The sequence below is a fragment of the Culex pipiens genome, chromosome 3 (genome assembly GCF_016801865.2).
Source record: "Culex pipiens pallens isolate TS chromosome 3, TS_CPP_V2, whole genome shotgun sequence".
Taxonomy (NCBI): Eukaryota; Metazoa; Arthropoda; class Insecta; order Diptera; family Culicidae; genus Culex; species Culex pipiens.
In genome coordinates this window covers 169,048,542-169,065,658 of record NC_068939.1, presented here as the reverse complement: position 1 = coordinate 169,065,658, position 17,117 = coordinate 169,048,542, and the positions used below count along the sequence as shown (strand labels likewise).

Below are 17,117 nucleotides of genomic sequence, written 5' to 3'. Positions count from 1 at the left end.
TCGAACAAAAATGACCCAGTCGATGACGGATGCCGCAGCTCGCTGTCAAACGTGCGTGAAAAACAAGCCGGATTGGAACATCATTTTTGCGGCAGCACGAGAAAAAGTTTAATTTTGAGGTAAATTTTGCCCGTTCAGCCGGTGAAAATAGTGCAAAACCATGGCTGACGCAGCAGCTCGGCAGCTGCAGTACGAGTACAAAGCGGTAAGTTGGAATCGGGGGTGGAAAGTGCGATTGTTTCGCGACCTCGCGCCGCGGCCTAAATTTTCAAGATGGTCGAGCAACGCAGCGAAAACGTTTTGTTTACAACAGGCTTGTTGGTTTGTTTTTGCAGAACTCGAACTTGGTGCTGCAGGCGGATGTGCGGTTGATTGAGCGTCCGCGGCGGGATGAGGCTACCGGGGAGGTGCTGTCGCTGGTGGGCAAGTTGGACGGGACGAAGATGGGCGATCGGCACCAGCGGACCAAGCCGGAAAAGACGGAGGAGCGGAAGGCCAAGCGGCAGAAGCGAGACGAGGCGCAGTACGATTTTAACAGCATGAAGGGCGCGACGCTGCTGTCGGAGGGGATTGATGAGATGGTCGGGATTGTGTACCGGCCGAAGACGCAGGAAACGCGCCAGACTTATGAGGTTTTGCTGAGTTTTATTCAGGAAGCGATTGGAGATCAACCGAGGGATATTCTGTGTGGGGCGGCCGATGAGATTTTGGCGGTGCTGAAGAATGATAAGCTGAAGGATCGCGAGCGGAAGCGCGAGATTGATGGGCTGCTTGGGACGGTCACGGATGAGCGGTTCGCGTTGTTGGTCAATCTGGGGAAGAAGATTACCGACTTTGGGACGGATTCGGCAGTCGCTGCGGGGGCGGGAGCTGGGGTGACCACCGACGAGCATATTGATGAGACGTACGGCATCAACGTGCAGTTTGAAGAGTCGGAAGAGGAGAGTGATGAGGATAAGTACGGGGAGATCCGGGACGATGACGTGCTTGATGAGGGGGAAGAAGCGCGTGACGACGGAATGTTGCACGCGGAAAACCTCGGTGGAAACGAGGAAGGCAAGAAGGAGAAAGCGCTTGATCCGCGGGACATTGACGCGTACTGGTTGCAGCGATCCCTTCGAAAGTATTACAACGATTCGGTCATGTCCCAGGCGAAGGCTGCGGAGGTGATGAACATCTTCAAGAGTGCTGCCGACGATCGGGAGTGCGAGAGTCAGCTGGTCAACCTGCTTGGATTTGACTGTTTCGATTTTCTCAAGTTGATCAAGAAGAACCGGCAGATGATTCTGTACTGTACGATGCTGGCTTCATCGCAGAGTGAAAGCGAGCGGGTTAAGATTCGCGAGAAGATGAAGGCCGATCCGTTTCTGGCGAAGATCTTGCGCCAGCTGGACACGGGAAAGCAGGAGGTGGATGATTACGACAGTGAAAAGAGCAAGATGCAACGCCGTCGGAAGGAACAGGACGACGACAACATGGAGGGCATCGGGGGACAAATTCCTGGCAGTCGAACCGTGCTGGAATTGGATGAACTCGCGTTCACCCAAGGCTCCCACCTGATGGCCAACAAGCGGTGCCAACTGCCTGATGGAAGTTTCCGCAAACAGCGCAAGGGTTACGAAGAAGTGCACGTGCCGGCGTTGAAGCCGAAACCCTTCGAAGAGGAAGAGGAGCTGATGGTCATCGAGAAGCTGCCCAAGTACGTGCAGCCCGTGTTCGCCGGCTTCAAAACGCTCAACCGAATCCAGAGTCGCCTGTACAAGACGGCCCTCGAGAGCGATGAGAATCTACTGCTGTGCGCCCCGACCGGTGCCGGTAAAACGAACGTGGCCCTGCTCACCATGATGCGCGAGATCGGCAAGCACATCAACGACGACGGAACGATCAACGTGGACGAGTTCAAGATCATCTACATTGCGCCGATGCGATCGCTCGTACAGGAAATGGTCGGCAACTTCGGCAAACGTCTCGCCACGTACAATCTGACCGTGTCCGAGTTGACCGGAGATCACCAGCTCAGTCGGGAGCAGATTGCCGCAACGCAGGTCATCGTTTGCACGCCGGAAAAGTGGGACATCATCACGAGAAAGGGCGGCGAAAAGACGTACACCCAGCTGGTTCGGTTGGTCATCATCGACGAAATCCATCTGCTGCACGACGAGCGTGGTCCGGTGCTGGAATCGCTGGTCGCGCGAACGATCCGTAACATTGAAACCACCCAGGAAGACGTTCGTCTGGTTGGACTGTCCGCCACCCTCCCCAACTACCAAGACGTGGCGACGTTCCTGCGAGTACGACCAGAAACCGGTCTCTTCTACTTTGACAACAGCTACCGGCCGGTCGCCCTGGAGCAGCAGTACATTGGCGTGACGGAGAAGAAGGCGCTCAAGCGGTTCCAGGTCATGAACGACATCGTGTACGAGAAGGTGATGGAACACGCCGGCAAGAACCAGGTGCTGGTGTTTGTGCACTCGCGCAAGGAAACGGGGAAGACGGCGCGCGCCATCCGGGACATGTGCCTGGAGAAGGACACGCTCGGGAGCTTCTTGCGGGAAGGTTCCGCCAGTATGGAGGTGTTGCGCTCCGAAGCGGAGCAGGTTAAGAACGGTGAGCTGAAGGATTTGCTTCCGTACGGGTTTGCGATCCATCACGCCGGGATGACGCGAGTTGATCGTACGCTGGTTGAAGATCTGTTCGCCGATCGGCACATCCAGGTGCTGGTTTCGACGGCCACTCTTGCGTGGGGTGTGAATCTCCCGGCGCACACCGTCATCATCAAGGGAACGCAGGTTTACAACCCGGAAAAGGGACGCTGGGTCGAGTTGGGCGCGTTGGACGTGCTGCAGATGTTGGGTCGTGCCGGTCGTCCCCAGTACGACACGAAAGGCGAGGGAATCCTCATCACCAACCACAGCGAGCTGCAGTTCTACCTGTCGCTGCTGAACCAACAACTCCCCATCGAATCGCAGCTCATCTCCAAAATGCCCGACATGTTGAACGCCGAAATCGTGCTCGGTACGATCCAGAACGTCAAGGACGCCGTCACCTGGCTCGGGTACACGTACCTGTACATCCGGATGCTACGCCAACCGACGCTGTACGGCGTGTCGTACGACGCCATCAAGGAAGACCCCCTGCTGGAGCACTTCCGCGCCAACCTGGTCCACACAGCAGCCCTGCACCTCGAGAAGAGCGGCCTCATCAAGTACGACCGCAAAAGCGGTCACTTCCAGGTCACCGAAATCGGTCGAATCGCCTCCCACTACTACTGCACGCACGACACCATGCTCACGTACAACCAGCTGCTGAAGCCAACCCTCAGCGAGATTGAACTGTTCCGCGTGTTTTCCCTGTCCGGCGAGTTCCGCAACATCACAGTTCGCGAGGAGGAGAAACTCGAGCTGCAAAAGCTGATGGAGCGCGTCCCGATCCCGATCAAGGAAAGCATGGAGGAACCCAGCGCCAAGGTCAACGTCCTCCTGCAAGCCTACATCTCCCAGCTCAAACTCGAGGGCTTCGCCCTGATGGCCGACATGGTGTACGTGACCCAGTCCGCGTCCCGTCTGCTGCGTGCCATCTTCGAGATTGTCCTGCACCGCGAGTGGGCCCAGCTGGCGGACAAGTGTCTGACGCTGTGCAAGATGATCGATCGGCGCATGTGGCAGAGCATGTCCCCGTTGCGTCAGTTCCGCAAGATGCCCGAGGAGATCGTGAAGAAGATCGAGAAGAAGAACTTCCCGTGGGAGCGGCTGTACGATCTGGAGGCGAACGAGATCGGAGAGTTGATTCGCGTGCCGAAGCTGGGCAAGACCATCTACAAGTACGTGCACCAGTTCCCGAAGCTGGAGCTGTCCACGCACATTCAACCGATTACGCGTTCTACGCTGCGCGTCGAGTTGACCATCACGCCGGACTTCCAGTGGGACGAGAAGGTTCACGGCCAGTCGGAGGCGTTCTGGATTTTGGTGGAGGACGTCGACTCCGAGGTGATTCTGCACCACGAGTACTTCCTGCTCAAGTACAAGTACTGCCAGGACGACCACCTGGTCAAGTTCTTCGTGCCGGTGTTTGAACCGTTGCCGCCGCAGTACTTCCTGCGCATCGTGTCCGACCGGTGGATTGGCGCCGAGACGCAGCTGCCGGTGTCGTTCCGCCACCTGATTCTACCGGAGAAGAACCTGCCGCCGACGGAGCTGCTCGATTTGCAGCCGCTGCCGATCAGTGCGCTGCGCGAGCCACGCTTCGAAGAGCTGTACGCGGACCGGTTCCCGCAGTTCAATCCGATCCAGACGCAGGTCTTCAACGCGGTGTACAACAGCGAGGACAATGTGTTTGTGGGTGCGCCAACGGGGTCGGGCAAGACGACGATCGCGGAGTTTGCCGTGCTGCGGATGTTGCAGCAGAATCCGCACGGTCGGGTTGTTTATTTGGTCTCGAGGGACGCGCTGGCCGAGCTGATCTTCATGGATTGGCACCAGAAGTTTGGCCAGAACTTGGGCTGCAAGGTGGTCAAGTTGACGGGGGAAACCGGAACGGACTTGAAGCTGATTGCCAAGGGACAGATCATCGTGACCACGGCAGACAAGTGGGACATTCTGTCTCGTCGTTGGAAGCAGAGGAAGAACGTCCAAAACATCCAGCTGTTTATTGTGGACGAGCTGCAGCTGATTGGCGGTGAGGAAGGACCTGTGTTGGAGGTCGTCTGCTCCCGTATGCGGTACATTTCTTCGCAGATTGAAAAGCAGATCCGGATCATCGCCCTGTCGGCATCGCTGTCGGACGCCCGGGACGTAGCTCAATGGCTGGGTTGTAACGCGAATGCGACCTTCAACTTTCACCCGAGCGTGCGGCCAATCCCGCTGGAACTGCACGTGCAGGGATTCAACATTACGCACAACGCGTCGCGCATTGCGGCCATGTCGAAGCCGGTGTACAACGCCGTAACCAAGTTCAGTCCGCACAAACCGGTGATTGTGTTTGTGAGCTCGAGGAAGTTGGCTCGCCTGACGGCAATTGACATTTTGACGTACTGTGCGGCCGAAGCTCAGCCGAACCGGTTCTTCCACGCGGAAGAGGAGGACATTAAGCCGTTCTTGGATCGCATGACGGATAAAACGCTGAAGGAGACACTCTCGCAAGGGGTTGCGTACATCCATGAAGGCTTGACGGCGTCGGATCATCGCATCGTGGAGCAGCTGTTCGATTCCGGAGCCGTGCAGATTGCCGTCGTCACGCGGGATCTGTGCTGGGGCTTGAACATTTCCGCCTACCTGGTGATCATCATGGACACGCAGTTCTACAACGGCAAGAGTCACTCGTACGACGACTACCCGGTCACGGATGTCATGCAGATGGTGGGACGGGCCAACCGGCCGCTGGAGGATGACGACGCCAAGTGCGTGCTGATGTGTCAGAGCTCCAAGAAGGACTTTTTCAAAAAGTTCCTGAACGAGAGTCTACCGGTGGAGAGCCATCTGGATCATCGTATGCACGATCACTTCAACGCGGAGATCGTCACCAAAACCATCGAAAACAAGCAGGACGCCGTTGATTACCTTACCTGGACGTTCCTGTACCGGCGGCTCACCCAGAACCCCAACTACTACAACCTGCAGGGCGTCACCCACCGACACTTGTCCGACCACCTGTCCGAACTGGTCGAGTCGACCCTCTCCGACCTGGAGCAGTCCAAGTGCATCAGCGTGGAGGACGAGATGGACACGCTGCCGCTGAATCTGGGCATGATCGCGGCGTACTACTACATCAACTACACCACGATCGAGCTGTTCAGCTTGTCGTTGAACGCCAAGACCAAGATCCGCGGCCTGCTGGAGATCATCTCGTCGGCGGCCGAGTACGAGGACGTGGTCGTGCGTCACCACGAGGACAACATTCTGAAGAGTTTGGCCGCGCGGTTGCCCAACAAGCTGACCGGTCCGAACGGAACCGCTCCCAAGTAAGTTCTTGAATATCAATCTGCTTTAAGAACATCAATTTTAACCATTCCTTCACCCCACTCGCAGATACAACGACCCCCACATCAAGACGAACCTGCTGCTGCAGGCGCACCTCTCCCGCCTCCAGCTCGGCGCCGAACTCCAGGGCGACACCGAGCAGATCCTCGGCAAGGCGATCCGCCTCATCCAAGCTTGCGTGGACGTGCTCAGCTCGAACGGGTGGCTCTCGCCGGCCGTCGCCGCCATGGAACTCGCCCAGATGGTCACGCAGGCCATGTGGAGCAAGGACTCGTACCTGAAGCAGCTGCCGCACTTTAACGCCGACATCGTGAAGCGCTGCCAGGAGAAGAACATCGAAACCGTGTTCGACATCATGGAGCTGGACGACGAGGACCGCATCCGGCTGCTGCAGCTCAACGATCAGCAAATGTCGGACGTGGCGCGGTTCTGCAACCGCTACCCCAACATCGAGATGACGTTCGAGGTCGTCGACAAGGACCGCATCCACTCGGGCTCGTCCGTCAACGTGGTGGTCAACCTGGAGCGGGAGGATGACGTCACCGGACCGGTCATTGCGCCGTTCTTCCCACAGGTAAGTTTCCACTGGACGACGGCCGGGAACAAGCTACACTCCTACTCAAACTCGGCGATTGTGGGGATTTTTTTTGCTGTTTTTGCGCGCTGAATTCAACCTTGTTTGTAAACAATGGCTTTTGATTGGCACGAGGCAGGTCCGATCCCGTTATCATCATCGGCGGGCGGATTCGGCACCAAGTTCTAGCGTTCTGGCAAACAATCGGCGAGGCGCGCGCTTGCTGGCTCGTTTTATTTTTGTAGTTTTTGTTCGTAAATATTAAGCCTTTCAAAGTTGATAACAATTCCGCAGATTTTCTGAAGCTGATAATGGGTTATGTCCGGGTGGCTTGTTTAGGTGACAGACGACCTATGAATAGATTATTTTTCAATGCAGGTTACAGTTGAATGTCAATTTGGTTTAGTGAAAAGAGATGAAAACTTGTCACTTATTTCTTGTGTTTTATAAGTCACTAAGACTCCTTCTGCCAATGATAAATCTGTTTTTTTTTTTTAATTTATGAAAACTTTGTTTGTCCATACAATTTGGGGTTGGATGAAACGCAAAGCATACCAAATCGCGCATCAAGTGTGCCAACTGTGGTATTAACCATACCAGCAACTGCCGTGGATGCAGCGCTCGGAAAATCAAATTTGCGGCGTCCAAACGGCTTTTTATTTTTTTATTTTTTTTTACTTAGGCTGAAGATAAAGTTAGTTGAATAAAACTCAGCAATCATTATGTTCCACGACATGAATTTGCATACAATTAAAAAAAAGAGAGAAAAAAGAACTAAACACTTTATCGTAAGAACTTTGCACTTTATCGTAATTTCTTGACTTACGATCGAATTAAGATCATCGACAAATTACGACCGACGATCGAGAAAATTTCTGGAGCAACATTTGAAAAGGGCGCATAAGCATTTTGACAGCTAGAACTATTTTGCAAATTCAGAGCCAACGGGTAACTATTTAACAAATCCCCCACCGTTAGAAGGTTGCTGGGAAGGCCAGCTATTGTTTAACACATCGAATTTTGTGAAAAGGTTACCTGTTGGCTCGGAATTTGCACAATAGTTCTAGCTGTCAAAATGCTTATCCGCCCTTTTCTCGTGTTGCTCCAGATTTTGCAAAATTCAAAAAAAAAACCAGGAATCTTAATATATATTATAACATTTTTTTAATACAGAATTTCTAAAAATTAAAAAAAGAAATCAAAACCCCCAAATAAAAAAAGTAATTAAATATTAAAAAAGCTTGACAAATTTCAAAAACCTTAAAAAATTAAAAAAAAACGTTTTTTTTTATTCCTGTAGTTAAACATTAAATAAAAAAAAAAGTTTTTTTATAATCACAGATTTTTTTAAAAGAATCTAATTTTAAAAATTAAAAAAAAGCTTTTTTTCTACCATAACCAAAACCACCAAAAAACTCAAATATTGAAAAAAATGTTTTTATTCCAACATTTCAAATTTAAAAAAAAATCATTTATAAAAAATAGAACTTCAAGAATTAAAAAAGGTCATGAGCATCATGAAAAAAAAACATTTTAAATTTTCTTAACCTTAAATGAGTTTGGTACAATTGCAATCCGCAAGTTGCGTGTTTCGGCGTTTCTTACAAGTGTCCTTACAAAGTGTGCAAACTACAAAGTACACGTACGTGACTGCCGGTGGTTTAAAATAATCTATATTTCTAAAAAAATAATCTAAGCCTTAAAAAAATATCACCAAAATTAAACATAAAAAAATAAAAAAAAAACTCGTTAAGCGAGACAAATTTCAAAAACATAAAAAAAATAAAAATGTTTTTTTCTCATAATCACAGATTTAATTTTTTATCACTAAGGCTGGTACAAATATTTTTAAAAGTTTTTGTCACCCCCCCTTCAAAATTGGCCCGAAAAATCAGGGGGCAAAAAAATATTTTTACAATAAACTTCAAAATTTCAATGAAAATTCAAGTGCAACCAACTGAAATCAAATTAAAATACATTCTCCTGCGTTTAAAATCATTTTTAGCATGTTTGGGTTTATTAAAAAATCTTAAGATTTTTTGAAAATTTTCGACGCAAAATTTTTTTTTTCGATACAATTTTTGTTTTTGTCAGATCTTAGATTTTTTGAAAACTAATGATTGCACAACAACTGAACTAGTGTAAAATGCATTATAAAACACTTTTTCCATTTAAATGTGAAGACTATGGGTTGTTATTTAAATTTTTATATTTTTTTATTTTTTTGCCCCCCCCTTGACCTCGGCCAGGGCTGAGGGACAAAAACTTTTTTAAATATTTGCATCGGCCTAAATACCAATTTAAAAAATTAAAAAAAAAAATTAACCAAACCCAAAACCACCAAAAAAAGCTCAGAGAGGCAACCACGCTTACCCTCAAATAACCGGTCCCGGATTTATAAAAAAATAACCTCTCAAGTTTAAAAATTCCAGAATTAAAAAAAATCTGGAATAAAAAAAAAGAATTTTTAAAAATGTCAAATTCTAATTCAAAATAAATGTGAGACTTTTTAAATTTTTAAGTATTCGAACTTTAGAATTTTAAAATTTACAAATTATTTTATGCATTTAAAAAATGTCAAGCATTTAAATAAATTCATAAATTTCTAAATGTATAATACAGTTTGGATTTTTTTTAATCCCTTCCCGCCCAGAGCAAAATTGAGATTTTTTACGTTTTTCTGCATTACTCGTTATTGAACCGATCGAATTTGAAAAAAAAAAAGTAATGGTTGAAAGGTCGGCAGTAGGCCAAGCAAACTGCGTAAAGTTAACCGCAAAGATGATTCGTTGAAATGAATTGTGTTTGAGCACGATGGTTCAACAATGCATTTCTGAATCTACAAGAGAGGAAGAAATGTGGGGATCTCCCGCTCACGTTCCTGTTTATAAAAGCAATGATATTTTGTGAGGAACCATGCTAAGAAGTGTTCCGATATTCTGTTGTTTTGGATATTTTTTTTGCCCTTGTTAGTTTTGTCTTCAATTTCCTCTTCCCCCTTTTTTTTCAGAAACGCGAGGAAGGCTGGTGGGTGGTGATCGGCGACCCGAAGACGAACTCGCTGCTCTCGATCAAGCGGCTGACGCTCCAGCAGAAGGCCAAGGTCAAGCTGGACTTTGTGGCGCCCAGCCCGGGCCACCACGACTACACGCTGTACTACATGAGCGACTCGTACCTGGGCTGCGACCAGGAGTACAAGTTCAACATCAACGTCGGTGACTTCCAGTCGGAGAGCGAGAGCGAGTCGGATTAGGATCGACGATCGGGGTATGGATAACCAAGTCTCTTTACTTCTATTATTATAAGGTACTTGTTTTAAGCAACACATTTAATATCCGATATCCGGGCTCGGATGTTGGGCTGTCATCGTGCATAATCGATGTCTGCCGGAGTCACTGCAGACAAATAAACTCTCCACCACGGATAACCGCAAAACTTCCCGGGGTGGCTTTTCAACAATATCACTGCCCTGAATGCGCTCAATTTGGTGCTCTTTTCACGCTCGATTGCAGTTCGATGGTCGAAAATTTTAAATGTTAGCAAGTGAAATTGGACACGCGAGAGGTGCCAACGGAACATTGATACAGTCAATCATTGCGGGGTAACCTGATAAGCAGACAAAGCGATCGAGTTTTTGAGTGTGCGCGCTTTCTTTCTTCCTTCCTCTTGGGATGTTTGCAATTTCAATTCTTAATATCTCTGCTCCTCCGTAACGCCGTCATCCCCAGTAGAGTTTTGACACTATCACGCCACCGCGCCGAGCTTATCGGGTTTGCCGACTGTTAAGGTCTGGAGGGAATTGTAAGGGTATTGTGTATGTCACTATCTTCTGCGCCGGTTGGTTGAACAAGTCGAGGAGCTTCGGGATTATAACAATCAGCCGGTGGATTCTCGGCGCGATGGGATTAGCCGGCAGCAATGCGATGGATTCGCCACTTAATGACGCATGAAGGAGGCAAAGGGGATTGTTATTTTATTAAAGCTGAAATTGATACTTGATGTAAAGATGCACTTGTCTTGGGGTCGTAATTGATATTGATATTGGGTGGAACATTTTTATGGTAGTAGGGCAATTGAATTTTACAAGTGAAATTCGAAGTATTTCTAATAAAATTTTATTGATATTTAGGCTTAGCATGGCGGAAATAAATTCCTCGCTGAAATTACACAAAAGATAACCGAATTAAAGAAATCCTTATCTAGATGGACAACCCAGCAATCAACCGTAAATTTCCAAAAGCTAATTTGTAGGATTTAGTTTAAACTGTGAGACTTTCAAAAACTCAAATTTCGTGTTTGTTTTTTTAATCCGTTGTATCTCAGAAAGAAAACCACGCTCTATACATAAAGTTAATTTTTTGTACACTTTTGGGGGGTTTCGGTAGCAGAACTAGAAGAAAGGGGCGCGTCAATGTGGGAAAGGGAGGTTATTTATGATTGTAGACGGTATTGTTTTGATTCGCAACATGTTGAGTCAACTGTTGTGGATGTACCTGAACATCGTAGAACGGGGTTTATCTTCTTTTCGTTTTCAGTTACCACCAATCTCCTATTTTTATTATGCTCTACTCTACCCTCACTTCCTCACTGATTCTTCTATTTATTACCCATCATTTGATTTTGATTTACCTAACTTTAGATTCTATTTTCTCTCAATGCATTTCCATTCGTTTTTACCAATTGATACTGTTGTAACAAGCCTTTTTGCCTTCCTCACCTTACTGAGGAAAGGCTATAAAATCACTCGAAAAACGAAATTCTTAATTTGACCTCCTAGACCCACCTTCACGTATACCTATCGACTCAGTATCACCAGCTGAGCAAATGTCTGTGTGTGTGGTGGGATGTTGATCAAAAAAATTTGCACTGGCTGAACCGATTTGGTCTCATTCGATCCGTCTTGAGGTCCCATAAGTCGCTATTGAAAATTATAAAGTTTAGTTAAGTACTTCAAAAGTTATGCTAAAAAACGATTTTAACAAAAGTCCGGAAGATTGTAAAAAGATAACCAAATAAAAAGGATAAAAAGGGTGGTTTTTGTAAGAAACCCCGTCATGTTATACATTTTTAGAAAGGTAATCAAAAGACCTTTCCAACGAGTTCAACAGATTGCAGATCTGATAACCCTATCAAAAGTTATAAGCACTTAAGTGTTATTTATGAACTTTTTAGAGGCCGGATCTCAGATAATTTGATGAAAACGTTGTCCGGATCTACCATGCGACCTATCGTTGGATAGGTAATCAAAAGACCTTTCCAACGAGTTCAAAAGATTGAAGATCTGACAACCCTATCAAAAGTTATAAGCACATAAGTGCCCTGAATTATGAAGATCTGACTAACCAATCTGATGGTATGAATAATGAATCAAGTTGATAGAACACTGAAAGGTCCACCCTTTTGTATCTATTTTGGATAGCATTACCCTCTAAATGTGAGCAAGGCACCAACCACCTAAGGGTGGATTAAGTAACGTTTTTTTCTTAAAAATAAACTTTCCTTCAATGTACTAGTAATATCAAGTCTATTTATGGCTTGCCTATTCTTTGATGATTTACTTCTTCATTTATTTGAATACAGCAATTCCCCACGAAAACAGCATGGCACAAAACAAAAGTACTCGGATCGGGTTAAAATTTTGTCTAAGGGTTCCCTGGCCGAAATAATGAGACCCGTATTTTTTGTTTGGCCATTAGGGTGACCTACGCCGTGTTAGGGTGGTCTAAAAATTGGCCATTTTCGTCGATTTTCGCAAAAAACCACTTTTTTCAAAAAATCATAACTCCCCGCCATTTCAACCGATTTTAACTGTCTTATACGCAAATGTAAAGTGACAAGTCGACCTTAAAAAAATATATAGTAAGAAGTTTAAAAAATCTAGTCTAACATATGAAAAGGTCGTATGAAACTTTAAAATGCCGTTTTGACGGTGTCTGGACCAGAAAGCCTATGTCTGGAAATATTTTTATAGGATACTTCGGACAATTTAACGTAACATAACATAATTTTTTTTAACTAAAGCTTTAAAAAATAAAATCCAGGTTTTCCGACGCGCCTCGCGCAAAAACAGAAAAATGACGATATCGCCAAAAAATCAACTTTTTTCACTGAAACTGCGATAACTTCAAAATTTTAGCAATAATCTATACATGTTTGGGTATATTTTTTCTTGTTTTTTTTTTTGTAAAATTTGACTAAAATGAGGTCACAGAACTTTAATTTTATGTTTAAGGGTGCACAGCAACGAAGGAAGTTGTTGTCTTCTTATTCCAAAATTGTCAAACTTACGGACCCAATCCTGCAACAACGGGATTGTAAAATTAGTCAAACTTTGTTATATATTACCTTGAGGACAGCACTTTAGGGGATGAATAAAAAAAATATGTCGATAGTACCCGTAGTTTTGAAGTTATCTTCATATCATGTTAAATTTGCAATGCTTTCACTAAGAATATATTTTTAGCAAATCTAGTAAGTTTTAAAGCAATATTTTTTCACAAAATACCGTATTTTTTTTAAAAGTACCGTCATCAGGGGTGACATTGGGTCATACAAATTTCAGCACCCCCCCAGACCCAGTGTCACCCCGGATGAAGGTACTCAAATTTTCATATTTTGCAATATGGGTATCAAATGAAGCGAAATTGTGTATGCTTTTTCAATTTATTAGAGATTTTTTGTAAATTACTAAAAATTTCACAAATCACCGTATTTTTTCGAAAATACTCAAATTTACAAAATATGCAATTTTCACATTAATAGAGTTTTTTTTAATACTAATTTTTTTACAAAACGGTATTTTTTTGAGAGTACTCAAATTTGCATAATTTGCAATATGAGTATCAATACGGTATTTTGTGAAAATTTTTGTATTTTCAAAAAAACTCTAATAAAGTGAAAAAGCATACAAAATTTCGATTCGTTTGAAACCCATATTGCAAATTATGAAAATTTTAGTATTTTCGAAACTAAACGGTAATGAAAAAGTGAAAATTTTAGTATTTTCAAAAAAAAAAATCTGATAAATTGAAAACGTATACAAAATTTTGCTTCATTTGATACCCATATTGCAAATTATGAAAATTTGAGTATTTTCGAAAAAATACGGTATTTTGTAAAAAAAATTAGTATTTTGCAAAATAACTAATAAATTGAAAAAGTATACAAAGTGTTGCTTCGTTTGATACCCATATTGCAAATTATGAAAATTTTAGTATTTTCTAAAAATACGGTATTTTGTGAACAATTTTGAGTACATGTTTATACTTTGAAACTTATTACATTTTCAAAAATATAATCTTAGTGAAAGAATTTAAAATTTATCATGAAATGGTTTGTATGGGACTTTTTTCGTGTTTTTTTGTTAACTAACTTTTAACATCAAATTCTGCGACCCCATTTTAGTCAAATTTGCATGGTTAGTATTTTAAAAAAACAACCAAATGTTTTTTTTCAATTCTTCATCACCGCCATTTTGGCCGCCATATTGGAATTAAAAATTCTAAATCACTTAAGAGTTCTTTAGGGGTCATACTAAAGTTTAACAATCAAAAATAAGATAGCGAAAACAAAACCTTCTCGTGATTCGATTATCCGAAGTGAAATTTTGCCGGGGTCTTTGGATAATCGAGTCTGGACTGTTTTTCCAAAATTTTAAAATATTTTTTATTGTCGCTTATCTTAGAATCAAATAATTCCGAATAGCTGAAAAATAATCTCCAATTCTCTTTTTTGAACAATGTTGATTCATAAGATTAAACCTTTTAAACATTTTCTCACCTTATAGGAAAATTTTCTCAAAAATTATTTACCTAAAATCTCAGTAGACCTCAGTTGAAAGATTCTCAAAATTTCTGAATTACCAATGAATAATCCTACAGCAGGACTGTTGAACTAAAGAAAATAAAAAAACTGTTAAACTTTAATTTTCAAAAATCTAATTCTCAAGAAATGTAAAAAAAATGTCATTCGATTTTTATCAAAAATATTTTGTTGATAAATAAAATAAAGCAATCTGACCGCACTGATTCCATAGCTGGATCCGTTTCGGTTAGTTATTCGACTTCCCTTGCTCTTAGATGAAAGTCTAAAGTTTCACCTACGCCAAGCATTTTTCTTGTCAATATATTGATAATTGCAATACATTAGTGCTTAAATTAAAACAGCCAGCCATACTGCGTTGCGTTTAGTGCAGAGAGGATTCTGTGAACAGAATCAACATGTTAGGAAGGATGCGTGGACATACCGTACAAAACGATAGAAAGTATAAATTTCGTTTTACACTTTAAACTTTTACCGATTTTGCTAAACTGTTGGCACTCAAAGATGCCTTCATTTCTGGGAAATTGAAATCCCGAAAAAAAAAATCTCGGTTTCTGAGAGGAGTATCGGGTTTGCATTTCAAAAGCGTTATAACTTAGATGTGACAATCGATCTTTGAGATATTTTGCAAAACGGATCGCACTATATGCTATGTGTTTCCAATGGTTCCTACAAATTTCAAGTCAAGCAATATGAATGATCAACGATTTGAGCAAACAAACAAAAAATATCAACCATAATTTCAGGAGTTTCAACCTAAAATCATCTCACCAAACTTCAGCACCAGATTGCATTAGATAACAGATAGAGACAGTAATCGTCATCAGCCCAGCCCCCCTCAACAATTGCCGCTGTGACCTCTGAATTATGCCATGTACGCTTACTTAACTCTTCATGCGCTCTGCCCTAACGCAACTGGGGGACAGGTCGGCAAGCGTGCATAGTAGGCTGTACTCAAATTGGCATCCTCCAGTAGCGTTAGGGAGAGAGTGCGATTTCACTTTCATTTTCAATCATAAATTGCCGGAGTGCACCCCACAATTGGCGCGGGTTGACATTCGCCACGCGGCCAACTGTCTACAACTGCTGACTGCTCCATCTTTTTGTCATCCACAAAGATCGCCGCGTAGTAGGCGGGTCCCCAAAGTACGTCACAAGTCGTCGGATGCGCGCGTAGATTGAGCGTAATTGGATTTGGCAGGCCCAGTTGTTCCAATCTAGTTGTAACGAGTCCAGCTCTGATTTGTCATTTGCCTTGGCCATAATTTTCGGGTCAGGCTTAGGTTTCTGCTTGATAACGCACAAAGCGATTGATAGTTTGAGACGAAAAGTGAAGGGCGAATCCTTCGGGCACTATCGGACACACGCGGAGTTCACACGGATGGCATTGACCCATTTGTCCAGCTGTAGGCACAAGTCATCTGAGCACAAATTAGGAAATTGCAACAAAAACGTAGTAGGCTGCTTCAGTAATTGGACACCCATCCCCTTTTAAATGGACAACGTGGCATGAACACATGCACTACGGTAAACTTAGTAAGCTGATACGATTGCAAATGTTGAAAACATGAAAGATGCCAACACGTGCCACGACGCCTACTACGATGCAATTTGTAGTTGAGGACCAATTTTCGCTTAGCTCGTGGACTTTTTCAAAAGAAACATCTGTAATCTGCGGTGGTGGCACGGCGCCTGCTGCGATCATTAGTCCTGATTGCTAATTGGTATCAGCGTTTGATGGGCGAGGGAACTTTCCGTGAAATGTTTTTGATTTGAAATGTCAGTGGCTCTCTCGCTTCATCGGTGAACCGGAAATGCACCCCCTTTCTAGTAAACTGGAATTTTACTGGGGCTAATTGATACGTGCTTAATCAATGAATATAAAACAAAATCTAATCGCTAATATTTTGCCCTCCAACATTCGACGTGGAACAAACTATTTCTCAAAAAATGCAGCAGGTAAAGGGCCTCAAACTGGAGTACTGGATTCCGGCGACGAACCCCCACGCACAAACCGGTTTCTATTCCATGTTCCACGCACACACCTTATTCTAGTTCATTCGTCACCAATCTCAACCTCGTAGCGGTGCCGAAAATCAGCTGTGAGAAGGGCAGCAGCTAGTTGGACTGCAGCAGGTTGCATGGCACGATCACGTGATCGCATCGTTGTCGTCGCCGCGACGGATTGTATTTTATGCTGGATCGACGTTTTCGTATAATAGATATGGATGGCGATGATGGTGCGTTTATGCCTTGGTTTATGCTGTGGGGTTTTGTTATGTGTGGTGTCCGGTTAATTTGTCCGGTAGGAATAGAAAAAATAAAACGGAAAGAAGATTGCTTAAAGAGCCGTAAATATGTGAACCATTCAGTTATGGAAATGGATGAGATTCATCTGAAGATGAGTGAGATCGGGTTTTTTGATGAGTGTCGTTTTGACTCTTCGTGGTATTTCCAATATAGAAATGATGAACAGAAAAAAAAATGTTACCAGGATACCAATTTTCGAATTGTTTGATGGCGCAGGAATGGAATAATCACAAAAAAAATCTTTTTCGCTGGCGATCTTTCTTCACCCGCGAAAGAGAGTTGACGTCTCCACACCAAAAACACGCAAAAGAAAATCGCTCCCGAACATTTCGACCAAATCAATTAGTAGATTTTTTTGTGATTTTCATAATTAGCACCACTTCAAATCAATTTATTTCGTTTTTTAACAAGCATTGTTCTGCTGTTCTACGCATAAT

General features: G+C 44.1%; 1 protein-coding gene across 1 annotated transcript; it reads left to right on the top strand.

Moving 5' to 3' along the window:
* Nucleotides 1–38: 38 nt before the first annotated feature.
* Nucleotides 39–10,250, top strand: LOC120426337 (putative U5 small nuclear ribonucleoprotein 200 kDa helicase). The gene is made up of 4 exons (XM_039591097.2): nt 39–205; nt 336–5,956; nt 6,024–6,549; nt 9,560–10,250. The coding sequence occupies exons 1-4, from the start codon at nt 161–163 to the stop codon at nt 9,800–9,802; spliced, it is 6,435 nt and encodes a 2,144-aa protein (XP_039447031.1). The 5' UTR covers nt 39–160; the 3' UTR covers nt 9,803–10,250.
* The last annotated feature ends 6,867 nt before the right edge of the window (nt 10,251–17,117 follow it).